At 37.8% G+C, this 20,578-nt stretch overlaps 1 protein-coding gene and 1 non-coding gene across 2 annotated transcripts in view; one reads left to right on the forward strand and one right to left on the reverse strand.

The window, feature by feature from the left end:
• Positions 1-2,160: 2,160 nt before the first annotated feature.
• Positions 2,161-20,578, forward strand: part of BTC (betacellulin) — a 50,069-nt gene continuing 31,651 nt past the window's right edge. The window contains exon 1 of the mRNA XM_077143165.1: positions 2,161-2,368. Within this exon, the coding sequence (XP_076999280.1) occupies positions 2,305-2,368 (64 nt within the window). The 5' untranslated portion in view covers positions 2,161-2,304. The remainder of the gene's footprint in view (positions 2,369-20,578) is intronic.
• Positions 9,686-9,792, reverse strand: LOC143668643 (U6 spliceosomal RNA). The gene has a single exon (XR_013168508.1). It is a non-coding gene; the product is annotated as a U6 spliceosomal RNA (small nuclear RNA).

Raw genomic sequence — 20,578 nt, forward strand, 5'->3', positions numbered from 1 at the left:
AGTGAGAGACAGAGGCATGAAGGGAGACAAGAAGAGGAAGAAAAAAGAGGGAGATGAAATGGAGAAGTAAGAGAGAGAAAAGGAGGGAAGAGAAAGAGAGAAGGAGAGAGAGGGAAGGAGGGAGAACAAGGCACAGAGGAAGAAAGAAAGAGAAATAGGAAGGGAGGAGGGAGGAAGCGAAAGACAGGGAGGGAGGGAGGGAGGAGAAACAAAAGAAAAATGGGAAGTGACGGGATATTGATGAACTAGAATCTCTGGTGTTAGAAAATTTAGAAGGCATGTTCTCCTGAGTACTTATAACATTCCTGGTAGTAAATGAAGCCCTTAGGGAAAGTTATTAATTCATCTCACTTGTTTAGTATTAAATGGCACTATTTCATACTTGAGTGGCCTGAAAAAGTTAATTTATCATTTGAATAGCATGAATGATGAGACTTAACCCAAAAACTGGCACTTTAGGATACTCAATAAAGATTTAGTATTTTTTGTTTAAGTGTGCTTTGTTTTTTATTAGTATCTTCGAAAAGTGAAAATAACCTAGTCGTGTTCTTTTGGGGGCTAGCAGAACAACTATTGGCTAGGATGCCATCTTGAAGGGTCCTCATACTGAGAGAGTGAGAGAACAGCAGAAAGAAAAAAGGGAGGATGGACAAGTTGAAAGGAGGAAATGAGGTCAAAGTCTTTAACTTCCTATATTCCAGCTCTTTTCATCTGTGTGCAGTAACTTACTATCCTATACCTGGGAGTTCTCTAAACTCCATGGCTGCCTTTTTTACGAATGCTTAATGAACTGTCATGTGAGGTTTGAATGGAATTCAGTAAATGAAGAATTAATTTTTATTAATATGGATATATTTTTTTCCCTTTGGTAATAAAATAATTTGAATTGGCTTTGAAATTAAATGCTACTTGTGGAAGAAAAGTATGCAATAATATGCCTAATTTAAGCAATGGAGAGGAAGTGGTAGACACCTGAACTGCATTTCATATGTAAAGTAATGTTTATTGCATTTTTGCATGCTATAGAAATCGATGATTACACATATTGATTTTGCAACTGGAACGCAGATAAGAGCAAAAACAGAGGTACCTTTTAGTTATTTTGGAGAGGAATATATTAATCAAGTAAGGTAAAATGGATGCCGCCTTTGTCTTACAGAACATGTTCAATGCCAGACCTTGGATCCCGCCTCTCGGTGAAGAGGAGGTGTGATGGAGTAGAGGTAGTTAGCGCGTAGCAAGCCGCAAGCAAGGAGCATTCTCTTCTTATTTCTATAGACTTAATTAAAATGAAAAGATAAATAGGATAAAAGAATTAAATAAATAAATGAAAATATAATGAATAATTAGGCAAACGAATAGCTAAAAAATCAAAATAAAACTTCTAAAGTAGATCTTGGTGAAAAACCCAGACAGTCAACAATTTATTAGAAGACAATGCAATGAAAACTAAGATACTAGCTTTAACATTTTTAAAGACAACATTTAAGCAACGGAGAGGAAGTGGTAGACACTTGAACTGCATTTCATATGTAAAGTAATGTTTATTGCATTTTTGCATGCTATAGAAATCGATGATTACACATATTAATTTGCAATTGGAATGCAGATAAAGACAACATTGGCTCTTTTGAGATGGCCTATTATCAGAAAAGCCTTATATTGTCAAATGCCTGAAGGTACCCGCAGTCAGTGGTAGCTCTGGTCCCTCTGTGACAATTAATGGAAATAAGATGTTAGAATTACAGAACCTGTTTGAGTCCCCAACTCTACCTCTGTGGGTTCCCGGGGGTTAACTTCTCTCACAGCCGCGGCTGGCCTGCCCTGCCATCAAACACCCTTCCAGGTGGCTTCTCTCGCTCCTACCCACCTACCTACTTACGCCGTTCATTCCCCGAGCCGGGAGGGAAGTGAACGGTCAGGTGCGACCCAGCAGGGGGAGTGGGTGAGCTGGGCCAAGGGCAGCCCGAACGTACCCTGGGTGTGGGTGTGGGGTAATTTGGGTGGGAGCAATGAGGAGACTACCGCGACGGGACTCCTGCGCCTAGTGGCGTCTGTGCAGAAGGAGAGGGCATGCATGTGAGGTTCCCTCCTCCCCGCGACGCTCGCAGAGCCGGCCGCCCGCCCTCCCGCCCTCCCAGGGTGTTTCCCTGCCCTGGGTGCCACCCTGAGGAGTAGTTTCGCTTCCTCCTGACTCCGGGACTTATTTCCAGGCACCCCGTGGGGAGCCCGTAGCCCGGGAAGGAGGCGAAGAAGGAGGCGGAAGACTCGTCTAGGGGCTGCCCGCCCCGCAGAGCCGGTTTGATGGACCCGGCAGCCCCGGGCAGCAGCGGCAGCTCCGTGCCACTGCTCCTGGCCCTCGCCCTGGGTAAGTGGCCGCGCTGGGCACTGGAGACCCAGGAGAAAAGTCTGGGGCTGGAACTGCAGGGAGGGCAATCGCCGAAGCACAATGACATCTGGACACTAGGGTGCACTGGAGCTGGCAGGGGCGGGTCCGAGAACTTGAACCACTGGTAGAGCGCGAGTTTAAGGAACTCCGCACCGGGGACTGCACCTGTTGGAGGCTGTCCCTGGACGTGTGGGGAGGTCCAAGGGCGGGAGGGATCCCAGGAGCCAAGCTGTTTGTACACAGCTGCCGACGAGTGAGCTGAGCCGAGGGCTGGGAGGTGCCGGACAGGGGCTGCCCTCGGAGTCAAGAGGGGGAGCTGCGCTGGGCAGGGAGGAGTGGTGGGAGGGAAATCCCCTAAAGGAGTGGTGCTGGAGCTGGACCAAGAAGGGCATCCCGCGCGAGGCAGAGGAAAGGGAGTTATTTGATTTAGGGTATTGGCGGGGAGCTCGGGGTGCTGTGGAGAGCATTTACCTGGTGTGTGCACGCGCGCCTGTGCCTGTGTGAGAAAGTGGGGTAAGGAGAGGGGGAGAGGGAGACGGAGAGGAGAGAGGCCCTCTGGGAATGAATTAATGTACCCATTTCAGTTGGGAGGATGAAAGGGAGAAAAGACGACCCCTCTTCTGAGACCGTAATCTCCCGTTGCTGATAGAGAAACAGGAAAGGTAAATGAAATGTTCCAGTGAGGGCAATATCAATGAGGCAAATAGATGCTTTACTTGGAATATGTTATTTCCTATTTTAAGGAGAAATTGCAGGAAGGAAAACTTCACTTTGAAGGGCAGTAGGTGCCAGGAACCCAACAGGTTCCATGGTGGAAGCTGGAACTTCAGGTGCTGGGAAGGGTTAGGAAGCTGGAAACAAAGCTCTCTAGCCCTCCATGTAGGAAAATAGGAGGAAGGCAATGAGATGAGGAGACTCCACCAACTCAAGGCATTATTACCCTTTGCATGGTGGTGTTTTTGAAGGGAATGAAGGGAAAGGAAACCAGCTATCTTTTATAGTCCTAGCTGTGAGGGGGTGTTCGGGAGAGGAGTGTTTCCACACCTGAAGTGTCTGCATGACATCACCCCTACCTTCGAACCTGGGAAGAGGTCACCACAAATGAAAAGGGATGAGAATGTCTCTTATGGAGAGAAAAAAAGTGGGATCTAAATGAAAACTTTGGTTTGGCTCTGTTCTTGGAGTAAGAGAGGTGGCCAAAAACGATATCATGAACTGGTTAGAAGTGGATCAGACTTAAGACCATGGCTCTAGACTGATTTAACAAACATTCAGAGGAAATTAGTCAGTAACAATTTAGTAGTGGAGTGTGTGGTGCAGGAAGAAAGTGATGAATCTGAAATTCAGGCTGGGGAACACTATTGATGCTCTTAGCAGCCATTACTGGTTGCTTGGATATAATCAGCATTCTTATCCTCGACCTTGTCTGGACTGTCCTCAAGAAGTCAGAAGGCATTTACTGAGAGCCTACTGTAGTCACTGAAATGCCACAGTATATGGGTGTGGAAAGAAGGCTCAAGAGATTTCTAAAACATGTTTCCTGCCTTCAAAGATCTTATGTTCTAGTTGGCCAGGCAAGACTAACAGATGTGAAACATTATGAAAAAAAACTTTATTAAAGCAGAGGAGAGAGCTCTCTGCAGTGAGGGATGGAGGGGTGTGGGAAGGATTCATGGAGGACACAAGGGGGTCCTTACCTAAGCCTTGAAGCTTAGGTAAGATGTGTAAGAGTAGAGAAGAGAGGGGGTAGGTAGACAAGGGGGGATAGCCTAGAGTGAGGCTTTGGTGATGAAATGAGAATGCTTGACTGGAGAGGCAGACAAGAGGCAGCCAGACTATTAAGCAAAAAAAAAAAAAGGTTAATTAAGGGAGTAACATAATGCAAGTAGTGATTTGAGAAGGTAAATCTGGAAGTGGGTACAGGGTGGGAGGAGGAAAGCGGGACGGTGAGCCAGAGGACCTGATTGTCTCATAGATATAATGCAGTCATGAGCTAATCTGGCCTAAATCAGGGTAAAATGCCAGCAGGAATGCCATGGTAGAAATGATTATTCAAGGTCGATGGGGATTTTTCCCCTTTTTAGTACTCACACAGTATTTTATTCTTTCCTCAATGCTTGTCAAAAGGCAGAAATGGAAGAAAACTCTAATCCTATGCTAATATATACTCAGGGTAATCAAATGTACTAAGCTTTTGTTGAAGGATAAGCTTAGGTTCTTGAATTTGGTCTCTAGATCCCCTAAAAGCTCTACTCCTTGCAAAATGCCAAGGGATATAATCTTTACATCAATGTTTCCATAAAGTGATCCTGTTTCTATCATATAACGTTTACTTTTAAGTGCTATTTCTGATTTGTCTCATTATTATTATTATTATTATTTTACTTTTTGAAAAGAATGTGAGCAATGTGATTTGCGTGTGTTTGTGTGTGTGCGCATGTGTATGTGCATGCAGGGAAAGCATGCTGAGAACCGGAGGTGAACAGACCTGGTTCTAGCTCTGCCACCCTCTGGCTCTGAGATGGTCTGTAAATTACAACTTTCTTCCGGGACATTAGTTTTCATTTGTAAAATGGAGGGTTTACATTAGATGAAGGCTAAGGTTTGCTAAAGCTAGATATTCTACAACTTTAACCAACATTTTCATTGGAAAGCTTATAAGAAAACCTTTTTATAAGAGTATTTGTCTTCCATTTACTTTGTAATGAGCTGCAAACTTTGCCATGGCAGGGAGAATCATGGGTGCTTATTTCTTTGAGAAACAAGGATCAATAACTTTGTTTAAAGTGTTTTTTTTACTCTTGCAGAAATCCAGTAATTCCTTTTTTTACTTTGTTTTCAATTTCTCTTTCTCATCCAAATGTATATACTAACTAAAACTGAAATAGCAATCAGTGAAGCTCATGTTTCTTTTCTTAAGAATGACTTTTAAGTGGGTGGGGAATGGGGAGTTAATCTTAATTCGTGTGGAAGTTCTCTGGGGTGATGGGAAAGTTTTGATAATGAATGGTGGTGATGGTGGCACAGCACTGTGAATATAATTAATACCACTGAATTGCATATTTGAAAGTGGACAAAATGTGAAGTTTCAGGTTGTATTTATGTTACCAGAGTAAACATAAAAGAAAAAATAAAACCGTACAACACTGTGCTGGTTTGAAATGATGTATGTACCCTAGAAAAGCCATGTTTTACTCCTAATCCCAGTTTGTAAAGGCAGCCATTTCTTCTAATCGCTATTCAGTATCGTATGTTTGAAACTGTAATTAGATCATCTCCCTGGAGATGTGGTTTAATCAAGAATGGTTGTTAAGATGGTTTAAGTAGAAGTGCGTCTCCACCCATTTGGGTGAGTCTTGATTAGCTTCTGAAGTTCTGTAAAAGAGGAAACATTTTGGAGAATGAGAGATTCAGAGAGAGCAGAGAATACTGCAGCACCACGAAGCAGAGAGTCCATCAGCCAGTGACCTTTGGAGATGAAGAAGGAAAACGCCTCCCGGGGAGCTTCATGAAACAGGAAGCCAGGAGAAGAAGCTAGCAGATGATGCTGTGTTCGCCATGTGCCCTTCCAGATGACAGAGGAACTCTGACTGTGTTTACCATGTGCCCTTCCACTTGAGAGAGAAACTCTGAACTTCATCGGCCTTCTTGAATCAAGGTATCTTTCCTTGGTTAGATTGGACATTTCTATAGACTTGTTTTAATTGGGACATCTTCTCTGCCTTAGAACTGTAAACTTGCAACTTATCAAATTCCCCTTTTGAAAAGCCGTTCTGTCCTGGTATATTGCATTCCAGCAGCTAGTAAACTAGAACAAGCACGAAGAGTGAAACTTAGGTAAAGTATGGAATATATATAATAATATAAACAAAAATGGGATAGAATTTAAGGCTATAACAATTGTAAACACATCCCAAATGACCTTGGATATCATGATAACTAGTTTGATATTTACTAAAAGATACAAAGCCACTGATTTTTTTTTTAAATGGAGAGAAATGTGATAAAATTTTCACTTTACATATGAAATGTAAGTTATTTAGTGACATGTAAATGAGCTTGGAAAAAGGAAAAGTACTTAGGAGTTTGATACAAAAATTCAGACATAAAGTTATGAAGGCTTCAATGGCACAAAGATAGGACAGAATTATTTAAAAGATAACACTATTTAGGAGTTGGTGACTATTTGGATGTTGTGAGTGAGGGAACTTGAATTGTTGATGTTTTCTAGGTTTACAATTTAGATAACCTTGTCATTGGGTTTAGTAGGAGAAGTATGTTGAGGAACTTCAGAGAGATGAATACAGAATAGTGAGCCTGAGGTGTCCACTGGTTCCTCAACAGCCTCCTCACGAGATAGTCTGAAATAGGAGTCTGGAGAGTAGGTGAGATTGAGATATGGTGACATTCACATTCAGGTAGACATGCCCTAGAAAGAATCTTGTCAGGGGCCAAAGAAATTAAGAGGGAAAAACCCCTTAGGAAAAACCAACAATTCGGGAACTAACGAAAGTGAGCAAAGCAGTTCTCTGGGAGGTAGAAGGAAAACAGAAGCAAATGGAATCCAGGAAGCCAAATTAAGAGAGTTTAAGAGAAGACTGGTCAAGAATGTTTAAATAAAAAAGTTAACCTCCATAGCAAAATCTGTGACACTGATATTTGTTAGTTGATTTAAGTTCTGCTTGAGAATATAAAAGTATTCTCGATGTAATATGCTTTAAAATATCTATCTTTCAAGTTTTATAAAGCAGGTACGTGGCAGCAAGTAAAATTCCCATTGTACAAAATGAAAGTAATTGAAGCTCCAAACACTTCAGAACTTTGGGACTTGCCCTGTTGTGCCTTTGGCTTAAAAGATCATTAGAAATTCTTTTTCCTCTTCAAATATCCCAGGTGTTTCAAGCCACACTTACACTGCTGTTGTTCCATTCTCAATTGTGTAGAAATTCTCAAGCAATTCTGGAAGACTCGGTTATTGCAGCCATGCTCTGCTATGCCCACTGAAAGTGCAGCTGGCGGTGCTTGACCTGCCATGTCTGTTCCAAGGGCCCAAGCTTCTGGCACTGTCCCATCTTTGTCCAAACTGCTAACCCACTGAAAGTGCAGCTGGCGGTGCTTGACCTGCCATGTCTGTTCCAAGGGCCCAAGCTTCTGGCACTGTCCCATTTTTCTCCAAACTGCTAACTCCTGGACTCCCTAGATCTAACAGAAAGCCAAGTGGGAAAACCTCATCTTGACTTTTTCTCACCCTTTTATTGTAATCAGCTCGTGCCAGGACACAGAATAAGTGCTGAAAGGGGAACGAGGCTAGTGAACAAAGGGACAGACAGGTACCACGCTGTACCCCATCACCTCCCTGATCTTTGAACCATACCTTAGTGCTTTTCCCTTCTAAGAAGGACCTAGACAAGTCAAAGTCCCAGGCTCAATAAAGTTTAGGCTCAAGCCATGATACTGACACATTTCCAAAAATATCTCCTTTGGTGAATGAGTATAAGAGGGCAGATGAATGGCTCTTGCCCTAAGGATGATTCAAACATATGCTCTGGGAGTCACGGCCTACATCTCTGTTCTTAACCAACGTGTCCACAGCTCCAACATTAATGTTAGTTTTCTGTAAAAACATCTGGCATATAGTAAATGGATTGATACAGGGTAATTTTCATTCCAACATCTGCAAATTATGTACCCTTCTTTTTAGGAATTTTTAGAGAGAAGAAGGACTGGAGGTAAAAAAGGGACACATACCACAGGGGGATTGACTGTGTATACTATAGGTCAATTTAACATAAACATAAATGGTATGTATCTATAATAAATAAGTTAAGTACTTATATGGTTAATGCATCACTATTATATTAATAATCTGTTATAAATTAATAGAAAATTAATCCATATAATTTATTATATATATACATAATTATCAACAATGTATTATACATCAATCACTTATAAATTGATAATATAGCAAATATAATTTCCCAATGCACTGATATATATTCATAATTAGTTAGTCAGTGCATTTTATGGTTAAATCATACACGTACAAGCATGCATAAAATACTGTAGCCATGGCATTGTCAAAGGAAGTCCAGGAAAAGTAAACCTGGAGAATTTTGGCATGGTTAGAAGGAAGGCTGCACAGGCTTGTGAAGGAGGGGCTAGTGGGGGGTGATGTTAATGGACAGAACTAGAGCTATTACTCATCTAATACTAGTTCTGTTATGTTGAGTTACTAAGTAAAGGTTATCCAAAACTTTTAGCATTTAGGTAAATGGGCAAGGCCTGGTAGGCAGGAAATGGGAATTGGAGGCTATGAGTTATGGAGTTGGGAAGGCTTTGAACACAACACTGGAATGGAAAAAAGGAACAGGCATTCAAATGGTTCCTAGAAGGTCTGTTATATACAGACCAATACAGAGTGAATGTCTAAAGATTTAATCAAGTTCTAGAGGAAGGATATCCTAAAGTTCCTACTGAGCAAGGTGGAATAAATAGAAAAATAATATTTTATAAAATAATTATTATAATTGTTAATTCTATGCTATTTTAAACCTATTACAATAACACTGTATTATATGATATAAAATGTCATTGATATTCTGTATGCCAAATTGATTTGTTTTTATTTTACTAAAACTATTTAAAATAATTTTCAGAGTCAGTAGAAAATTTGAACCACTTAATCCCATTTTTTCTAAAAGGGCTTATATTTCTCAACTGTCTCTTATTTAACTTTTCAGTTGTTAACAGGTTGAGAAAGAACTACTGAAAAAGGGATATTGGATAATATCTTTTCAGCTTTGTTATTGTGTTAGAAAAATAATTCCATTAGAATTAATTGCATCTCTGAGGATTTTGGGTGATGGAATATAACCTTAGTATGTGTGTAGTTATGACTCTTAAAATGATGAAGAAGTCAGTCGTAACTTCTTCCTTTCCAAAAGAAGGGAACACCCTATAGTGACTTCATTTTGAGCAACATTTTCATTTGCTAGCTTTCTAAAGACATGCCATGGTTCCAGTTAATCATAATCTTGTTAATTTTAGTGAAGGCAGTTCCTGACTTCCTAATAGTTTGTGTTCTAAAAGTTCATGTTCATGTTGGATAATTTGAAACTTTTTTAAGCAATGCTCCGTGATTGGCGAGTAGGTTCTCGGGTCAGTTCACAATACTTTTTAAACTCACAATGTTTTAGAGGATACTAATTGTAATAATCTTATATTGAAGTCTATAAGTAAATGTAAACGGGTTAACAGAAAATGTATTTGGCTTCAATATTGTATCTTTTTTTTTTTAATATGGAATGCTTCACGAATTTGCGTGTCATCCTTGCGCAGGGGCCATGCTAATCTTCTCTGTATCATTCCAATTTTAGTATATGTGCTGCCGAAGCAAGCACAATATTGTATCTTTTTGATAAAGGGTTTTTCTTTACTGCCAAGGGCTTTGGAGGGTAGGAGTGAGGTAATTTCTCTTGTGCATCTTACATCTTCCATTCATTCAAGAGATATTTACTGAGCATGTATTATGAACAAGGCACTATGTAACTGGTGCAAATACTTGCAAATATTTGCATGACACAAGACACCTTTTTACTCAAACTATTTCTTCCTCAGATAGGGAATAAGAGGCAAGAGCCTTCGTGGGGATCAGAGGTTGTGACTTGTACCTCTTAATTTTGCAAGTCAGTCATCGTCTTCTCAGGCAAACATTTAGTAATGTCATTCATATATACAAGTTAAAAATATTCTTAACTCACCTTTTCTGTGACAGTGCACAATGCTTCAAATGAAGTAGTCCCAAGCATCCATTTGAGATTAGCAATTTTCTTATGTATGTGAAAAACCTACTGCACAACTAAATTCTGGAGTTACTAAAGTTATACAGTGATTTCATCATCACGCAGTGAGGTGGCTTCCTAGTTCTTTTATGCCGTTTTTTTTTTTTTAGCTAAACTTACCCTATATATAATAGTAATGGTAATTTTAAAAGTGTTTCCCACATGCCAAGTTGCTGTTGATCCTCACATCCTTTCTTAACCTGGGTTCCACAAGAGTGTTGTCATGCAGCACCCTTTTTTAAATGACTATTTTCTCAATTGTCCCAAGGAAGGTACACAGTACCATTGTAGATACATAAGAAATAAATTAAATTGCTAAGTACAAAACCTTAGGGCATTAGGACTTAATGTCTATCTCAGGGAACCCAGTAGAGGATGGCTGAATCTTCTTTAACCCTTATTATATCTCTAGGAGGTAGGTGTTGTTATTAATAACACAACTTGATAGATGAGGAAACTAACACTTTGAGAGATTAACTTTCCCTTGGTCATACTACCGTGCTGGGACTCAAACTCTATCTGTATGACTCCAAAGGTCCTGCTCTCAATCCTACCCTATCCTGCCTTTATGCTTCATTTACCATGGATCCATCTTAAGTGACAAAGGACCCCAGCTGTTACTGGATCCATAACAGATCCAGAGACCAGTTGGTCTTGAGTGTTTCTAAGTAAAATATAAGAGGAAAGCAATTTAATTAAAATGGGTATACTTCAAAGTGCTAATGACTTCTGGCCTTCTCAGCATATTTGCATCTTTAAAAATGACTCTTGGCAGCTCAAATGAATTTCTAATTGCTGGAATGTAGAGAACTAAGGAAAGATATTTTGAAGTGGTTGGAGAGAGATGCAATATTTAATTTTTAATTCACATCAATTAAACAATAGCCTACTTTGAAGATCAGCAAGGTCAAATCAAATAGGCATGAAATACTTTCATTAATTCTTTACGTTTTCCCCATATAATATGCTATATTATATTATTTATCTAACCTGTAACCTAGAGACATTAATCCCAAAACAGTAATGGAGAGTATAGCAATGATCTTATTCAAAGTGCCTAAGTTAGTTGACTATAACAAGATGAGCTACTAATAAGACATTTCCCTCCTTGCAAAATTATGGATATATTTATTCATTTAGCCTTATTTACTTTTGAGAGGATGCATAAAGAGTGCCTGGAACATAGTTGGAATTCAAAATATATTTGTAAAATGAATAAATGAATGCAGGTGGTTGTTGGTGCAACTATGCCCAGTCATTTAAAAGACAGAAAACTCAATAAAGAAAACATTTCTATTTATTACTAGCAAAATAGTGGCTCATGACTCAGAGAGGTTGTAGAAGAACATGTTTCTTCATCTCTTGTTATATGGGATTTGTTGCCGGAAATGCTAGAGAGCCTTTCACAAAGGGGACTTTTGTTTTGCAAGTTGCAAGTCCACTTTTTCTGTTTGTTGCATTCTTGTTGGAGATTCAGATTGCTTCTTGCCTCTTATTTATATATAGGTTCTTCACACTTGCCAATTTTGATACTAATATTATGTAATGAAGAGATTTAAGGTACTTTTCTGGCATTGGTGCCACAACCCAATACCTTAAGATGAATCAGGTTCATAAGTTGACCTGCACTAGTAAAGTAAAATGAAGTATTTACAAAATAAATGATATTTTAGGAAATCTCACTAAAATGGGATTGTGCCATTTATTTGAATTATACAAATAATTGCCTTAATTAAAAATAAATAAAATGATCATTTTGGAACATTAGATGAAGATACAATGCCAAAATTAGGCTCTAAATATCAAAAAAATTGAAAATAATTTTTTTGGTAAAGGTTTTCTTCTGTGAAAAGAATTTTTTTTTTATATTTTAAAGAGTAGACAACCATACATAAATACTAAATTGTTCCATAATAATTGTCCTGAATCTTGATTTAGTTATTTAACCTCCCTGTGCCTTATTCTTTCGTCTATGTATTGATAATATTAATCTCACCTGTCAACCAGGGACATAAAGTTGTTTTGAGGATAAAGTCAGATAATGCGGATAAAGATTTTTACAGAAGAATTGGCATGTAAGTGTTCCACAAATTACTCATATTCTCAACTTTGTGACTAGACAAGATTAGAGGTATTACATAAATATTATCTGAAAAAGGAGGACTAGAATCAATGTGTTCATTCAGCAAATTGGAGTTTTAGTGTTGATTAAAGGAAGTTTCCATATTATTCACCATTGAAGGGAAATAAAGAAAAAAAAAGCAGGAATCTTCCCAGTCATAAACATGCTTTCAACAGGGCTCTGAACAGTTCCATTAGAATGTAATCCCATGATGGCAGGGAATTTTGTCTGTTTTGTTCACAGTTATATTCCTAGTGCCTAGAATGGTGTCTATACACTATAAATACTCAATAAATATTAGTTGAATGAATGAATCTGAGGGCAGATTGTTCAGGGAGTCCTCCTAGAGCAGTAGCTTCTCATAGTACATCATTTTGTTTATGTAAATAAACAAAAGAGTTATTTCGAAAGTAACCTGAGAAGGTGTAAAAAAAAAAAGATCTTAATGTAAGCTTTGTAATATCAGTACTGCACATAACACACACATGCATGCACACACACACACTTTCCTAACTTCCATAATTAGAGACTAAGAACCCTTCACCTTTTCACACAACTCTTTGTGTGCATATTTAAGGGCTTTGGATTTGCTAATAGTGACTCATTTTTGTTAGAGAGTTCCTTGCTGAAATGACAGTTGTGCCTAGTTTTGCTTACGAGGTTGACAAGGAGGAGTTAGATTTTTTCATGACGTTAGGTGTTGATTATCACCATCAGTAAAATATGAACTTATCCAAAGGCATGACTTTCCTGTGGCATAGTACTGTGTGGGTCAATGGAGAGTATGTTCTTTATTTCTAAAACATAATAATGAGGAAGACAGATATAAAACTTTTTAGCATTTTAAATAGACTATTTTAAACTGTGTCTAATAGTGTTATAAAGTATGTTTAATACTGTGTTAAGCTTTCAGGAGAATTGTTCAAGTATAATACATTTTTTTTTCAAAAGAGTTTACACTATAGTGAATAAAAAAATTCACCATGTGTAAACACTGTGCAATAATTCAGTATTTAACAAAGCTTAAATTACATAATACAGACTAAATATGATCTCGGAGAAGGTGAAATTATTATGGGCTGGAGTTATTGGGGAAAATTCACCAAGGAAATAGAAAGTTGAGTCAGTGCTTCTATAATAGAGATGGAGGGGAAAAAATGGAGAACATTCAGAAGACAGCATAAGATGGATAAATTAATAATGAACATTTTTTGTGTGTGCAGAAGAGATTGAGGAGACCAAAATGTCTAGAACAAAAGTTAATTTTATATCATATTGAGGGAAATCTTGACTTGATAAGCACCTGATTTCCAGAACAAGGACATTAGTCACTGCATCCTCAATTTTTGATGCAGTGCCATCTCTGTAGAATTTCCTAGACATTGGAATTTCTTTTGTAATTTAGATAAATTTATGCTTGTCATTACAAATGAAGACTTTACCTTAAACTGTTGTGTCCTCTCTTACTCTTGGAAATTGTTTGAATACTGTGAAAATATCCAGACTCTCTTTTTCCTTATTACCTAAAGCTTGGTGTAGAGTTGGCCTCTTGCTCCGGGATAGATTAGAGGCAGATCTGGATGGTCTATTTTATGGTCCCTTTTCTCTTGTCCCTAACTATGTACTACTAAGTCTTCTAAGGCTGGTGATGGCTCATAAATCAAAAGGTAGCCCTGGGCCCATCTTAAAGTAATCACAGAATCTTGAAAAAGAGATTAATCCAAGATAACAAATTCAAGAGCACTTAATCATGACCAAACAATTCTTACAGAAAACCAACAAGGGAAAGCACTTCATTCTTTTCATCAAAAGATCACCCCAAATACCGGCTTATTTAGGAGCAATTCCATTCTACAACATTAAAGACACATAGTGTATTTCAACTCAGAGGGTCTCCTTCTTGTGAATCGAATAGTAATAGAAAATAAGCAGCTATTGCGGTATTTTCAGGGCAATGCAATGGTGGCTCAGTGGTAGAATTCTCACCTGCCATGCCGGAGACCTGGCTTTGATTCTTGGAGCCAGCCTATGCCCCCAGCCCCCAAAACATCTTAGCTGAAGTATTTTCAGTAGGGGTATAGTATGTGAAGGCAATGGTTTGGCACTGATTTTAGAGTGCAGGATGGATCAGATGAGGAGAGACTGGAGAGGAAGGAACAAGTAAGGAGGAAGCTGTTGCTATGTAGTCCAGAATATCTGAACCAAGGTGGTAGCAATGTGAATGAAGAGAAAGAATAAAATTCAATAAATATTTCAAAGCAGTATTTAATTGGATATATGACAAGTAATGTGTTAGGGAAGGAGGAGAGGGGAAAATTAAAGCTGTCTCCAAAATGACTAAGCTGAGAGAAAAGCAGAATGTATGCTACCATATTTGAAAGAGAGCTGCTTTCATTGGGGAGACGTGAAATGCTTTTGAGACATTCATATGTCCTAGGAGCATTTGGAAATATGAAGTTTGGAACCCAAATATGACTCTTCTCCCAAGGAATGTAAAATGTATAGCTTTTAAGACCTTTCCACAACCTATTAAAGTCTGGTTGGAATGTCCCTAGAAATCTAAATTTTTAAAAGACTCTCAAGGAGAAGGGACAATGATGCCTTGTGGATATCATGTACCTCCTGCTATGATGTGATGAGAAGAATACTTCCCTCTGTAGTATTATTTTCCAAAATCCATAACTTCTATCTAGTCAAGAGAAAAACATCATCCATATCCCAATCTAGGGACTTTCTACTAAATACCTGACCAATACACCTTATTGTCAAGGTCACGAAAAATAAGGAGACTCTTGGAGGACTTGTCACAGACCAGAGAAGATGAAGGATTCTGAAACCGAAAAGGGACATTAATGGAAAAACTGGTGAAAACAAAATGACATCTTGAGTTTAGTTAATAATACTGAACCCATGTTGGTTTCTTGGCTTTGATAAATGTACCATGATATTGTAAGATGGTAACATTATAGGAAACTGAAACTGGGTGAGGGGTGTACAGCAATGTTCAGTACTTTGAAACTTTATGTAAATCCAAATTTATTCCAAAGTAAAAAGTTCATTGAAAAAAATTACTCCCAAGAAGATACAAATGACCAGCTAGTTTGGAGAATCACTTATTAGAAAACAATGCTTGAAATATAAATGAATTATTTAACTGATTATAATTTCAAGTTCTAGCACAGTGCTTGCCATACTATAAATCCTCAATAATATTTCTCAAACAATGCGTCCATGGATACCTTGTGAGATCGAATGATATTATAAACAGGAGAGCAAAAGATAGAGTCTTAGTGGTACTCGTATTTATGATGTGGGAGGCAGAAAAAGAGCTAGCAGAGGAAAGGGAAAAGGAAGGCTAAGTCAGGAAGTCAAGAGAGGAGGTGGATTTAGATGGAAAAACTGAAAAGGTCAACCATATCAAATACAGTGAAGATGGAAGAGGATGAGGCTCAATAAGAGGTCACTGGAGAATGAGCTAGGAGGAAATGGTTGGTACCCTTGAAAGACCAGAGATAAAGTTACAAAAATGATTGAGAGGTTAGAAGTTGGGTCAAAAGAGAAAATTTTTGGTTTATGATAGCCAACTTCAAATATTTGAAAATTTGTCTTAGCAGAATTCCTATGTATAGTTTAGAAGGCAGAACTTGAATTGATGAACTGAAATTCCAGAAAGACAGCTCTCATCTTAATTGAAGAGGAATTTTCTCCCAAGTAGAGATGTTTAAAAATGGAAACAACTGCCTTAGGATGTGGTGAGTTTCCACACCTGGATATTGTCGTTTTCTGGATGGCACTTATGGGGAATTGTGTAGAAGTGATTCCTACATGAGGAAGGAGATAAATCAAGGAGGTCCAGGGTTTCTTGTGTCTCTAAGAATCTAAGATGATGTTATTGCACTTTGGGAATGCTTTGGAGGCTATAAGATACAGTTTTAAACTGAGGACACCATCAGCAGACTTCTCTGGGAACGGCAGAAATGTCAGGGCATTTAGAGACTTGTGAAACCAAAGGTGAAAATTTTTGAAGAAATTACTTGAGCTTTCCCCCCAAAACTGGATTCAGTGACTGTGTCTTCTCATGATCTTTATCTTAGGATATTATACCAATTTCATACTCCATGTTCAGTTTTTGCCTTCTATACTCTGTACTCTTTATATTTTACTCTCTATTACGATAATAAGTATCAACTGGATCTTATTGTGAAGGGGGAAAAAACTACACAACTCTAACTAACAAATTATGTTGACAAAAAATGTCATGTTATTTCGAGAGACAATTATTTATAACATTGTCATTCTGTGGTAGAAGACTTCTGTTAGAAAATACCTTACTCATTTTTAGGTAAATGACAGTCATCTTGTAATGGAGGGTGAGAACAGTGATTCTAAGCATGATTTAGGTACAAGCTCAAAATGCACATAAAAATAATAAGCTAACCTTCCCATTTGCCTTTCCAAAAGCATAACAGAGGAAATACATCATGTTTTTTTCTTACGATTTGTACACAACAACATTCACCACTATTGAATACTTATTGAGTGGTTTTCTAGACCAGAAAGATTCTTAACTGGGAATCTGTCTTTCAGGATGTGGTGAGCAGGCATTGCGAAGCTTCATTTGGAAAAATGTGCTGTGACTATTTGTTAATGAGTCTTATTTTCTTAGGTCACACAGAAAATCAATTGGATTATTTCACAGTCCCAGCACACACATCAAGAAGGCCCTTGTTTCCTAATACTTTTCTGTATAATTCTCCACACCAACTGGACAGTTTACTCATTTTCTCCAAAACACACTAAGCTCGTTTTTATGTAATTGCTCTTGGTTCAGTTCAGTTCCCAAGTTCTGTGAAACTTTCCTTATGATTTCTGCAACACACCACATTGCGTCTTTCTGTAATTACAATAGAATACACCAGGCACTTAGAGTATGCTGCCTAGTATTTCTTTATATATATTACTGGTCTCTCTAAATGGTTTTATTGATAAAGATAATAATTGATTTATGTTAAGCTGGATTGGCTTACTCTACCTCACTTTAAGAGTCTGAATTTTCAGGTTGGGTAAGCATCTACTCTGAAATTCTACGTTCTTCTATTTGCCATTATTAAAGTCTGATGACTGTTCACTCAGGGGTCAGAGGCTGTGTTACCACTGAATCCAGAGGCCAATTCCCATATTCTTCCTCACTTTGCTTTTGGCTAATCCCTCCTTGATAACAAATTGTTCTTCTTAGTTTCTTTCCTCCTCTCTTTGAACTGTTATGGAAATTCAGGGAGGCCAGTTTTTCATTTAGAGTGCTACTATTTCTGAGTGTCTGGTTTGTTCTGATCATAAAGGAATGGGAATCAAAAAGTTCAGTTTTGATAACTGATGATTTCTAAGAAACTAGCTCTAGGTTATTTTGAGGTTCCCATTCAATTTAGTCACTCTTGTCACAGACTTAATAAAGATAATGGTAAAAAAAACAAAGATTGATTTGCTGACAAAGGATTTATTGTGGTATTGACAGTTTTCGGATATATGAAATTAGTTTACTTATGACAGGTTGCTGAGTTCCTTCCCACCTTGGGCTTTAAAAAATATAAGATAGTGGACTGCTTTTATAGTTAAAAAATTAGCATTATCCATCATTCTTAGCCTTCCTCAAACACCAAGGTACTGTTTCTACCATTCAGAATAGTTTTACATTGGAGGAGGAAGGAGCTGACATTTTACATTCCTGATTTGAATGAACATAGACTATTTGTGAAGACCCTCTTAGTTTTTCTCTGCTTTTGTCTCTGCTTCCCCTTCTGGACCTAAAAATCCAGGAGTCTGTCTTGTATTTTTATAGAATAGGCAGTTCTCCAACAGTGTAGAGAACTGTTGAGAGACCTTAGAAAAACTCTCCTTGGCCTGGAATATCACTCCCCATAAGATATCCTGATGCCAAAAATCCTCACTTTGTTCAGACAGAAATATCATGCACCTCCTAGGAGCCCTTCAATTACCTCCTTACTTTCTCTTGATCACAGGTCGTTCCTCTCTTTAGATTTGGATGAAATACCATGCTGCAGGCATGGTTTCTGACCTCCTCGCCCATGAAGGAGTCAGAATTTGCAATAGTTAGTTCCCAGTGGGATGAGTTTTGTCCAGTGGGAAATGGGAGATGTAATTGAGCAAATGTATTCCTCCTTCATTCTGTCTTCTGTGAACTACTTCAAATGCAGTGCTTCTTTGAGCCCTTTAAATGTGTCATGTGCTGTCTCCTGTATGTCTCTTATGTCTCACTCTGAAGCTGCACCCAGCATCATGATTGCATACATTGCATTGTTTTGCCCCTTTCTTTGCTTCATTTCCTTTTTTTTCATTCTCATAGTCTTAACTTTGTACCAAAAAAAGTGATAACCCCTTAATCTGTATCTCAGAGATTGCTTTCTAGAAGACCCAGGTTGAGACACTCTTGATTCTAGAGTATATCTTTTGAATTAAGCAGCTTCTTTCCTTACAGATTTTCTTTGAAAGCAGATACACAAAAAATATGTTAAAGAATTGTGTTCTTTTTGGGAGGGAATTAAAACATATAAGGATGCTGGTTTATAGGACAGCAAAAGCCAGAAAAAAATGATAGAAAAGGAGTTTTTTAGAAAAAAAGGAAGAGAATACTTATATCAAACTTCATCTAGTTCACAGTTTTTCCTTCAACAAACCCCAAGTCCAACATTAAACACTGCATAGTAGTATTTCCAACTGCTGATTTTTTCCAACTCCAAGTTAGATGTGTTCTCTTTTAGAAAGTGAAAAATACAGTTTCTATATAGAATGCACACTCAAGATTGTTTTTCTTTTTAACAATAAGATACAATGGAGAAATTCTCCAAACATTTAAAATGCTTATTCCTTAGCTTCAAATAAAACTTTAAAAAAAATTAGTGACTTTCATTTTTCAGAAATTGGAGACATGATTTACAATCACATGATTGTTTGATATTGCAATCTAAGTCCTGATTTTATCTGCTAATTTGTATTATTGAATCACTTAACCAGTTCACTGAATTAGTAATACTGATTGACAAAAACAGAACCCTGAGTCACTGGTAGAACTACACTGAGAACACATTTGGAAAATGTCGTATGTCTATTAATCAACTGAGGCATATCACTTCATATCTCTTTTAAAAACTCTGGAAAGAAACAACATCTGGAAAAACTAAAATACAGTCATATCTTTCTAAAAACATACACAGAAACACATTGCAGAAATGTGCATATTTATCTTTTGTAGTTTATATTGTAAACATATTTTCAACATAAGCCAAATCGTGCCATAAATGTAGAAATTTGTCAATATCCATTCATAAATGTGAGAATCTAATTTTCTTACCAGGAGTAATTGGAATTTGTCTTCCTTTACTTCAGGTCTCTTGTAGTTGTTATTTTATTGAGTGCCTACTCTGTGCTAGGCATTACCAAGGTTAAAAGTTCATATTTTTCCTTTCTTTGGACTCATAGCTAAATCTTCACAACAGCCATATCATTAGATATTACTGATCTCAGCTTACGAATAGGGACCCTGAAGCTCAATGGTGAGAAAGTTAGTCACATGGCTAGTATTTAAAAGGTAGATCAAGGACTCAAATCCAACTCGATTAGACCCTAAACTCATTCTTCTTTCCATTAATTTTTACCGTTTCTCTCTAATAGAAATGAAATTTCAGGGATTTGTCAATGAAATATTCTTGTAATTTCTACTTATATTCTTTGGTTGACAAATTCTGATACGATTTACAGCTGGATTTTCTAATGGGACAGGGAGGGTGGTTCAAATCTTAAAATTGAATTATGATATGACAAGAAACGATTCGATATAGTAGACTGAAGTTGAGGTTTGCCATGCATCTATGACAATGTCCTAAATCATCGGAATAGAGTTGAATGAATGTTTTAGGACAATGTTATATTTATTTTTAAAGTATAAAATGCACTTGGCTCTAAAAATGGAAAATTCAGCTCAGAGATGAGACAAATACAACATATATGACTGTTTAGCTTGGTCACATGTGATCTTTTTAAGTAGTTGACCCAGCTGGTGTGCTGCTTACCTCAGCATTAGCAGTAACTTTGAGACAGCGTGTCATGCTCCTTGTCAGGCTGCGTTTTTTGAATGCTTGTATTGTTCCCACTGACTTCATCCCCCATGCTGGCTGATGGGGATAATACTTTAATATATTCTGTAATTTT

This window comes from Tamandua tetradactyla, chromosome 24, assembly GCF_023851605.1.
Source record: "Tamandua tetradactyla isolate mTamTet1 chromosome 24, mTamTet1.pri, whole genome shotgun sequence".
NCBI classification, from domain to species: domain Eukaryota; kingdom Metazoa; phylum Chordata; class Mammalia; order Pilosa; family Myrmecophagidae; genus Tamandua; species Tamandua tetradactyla.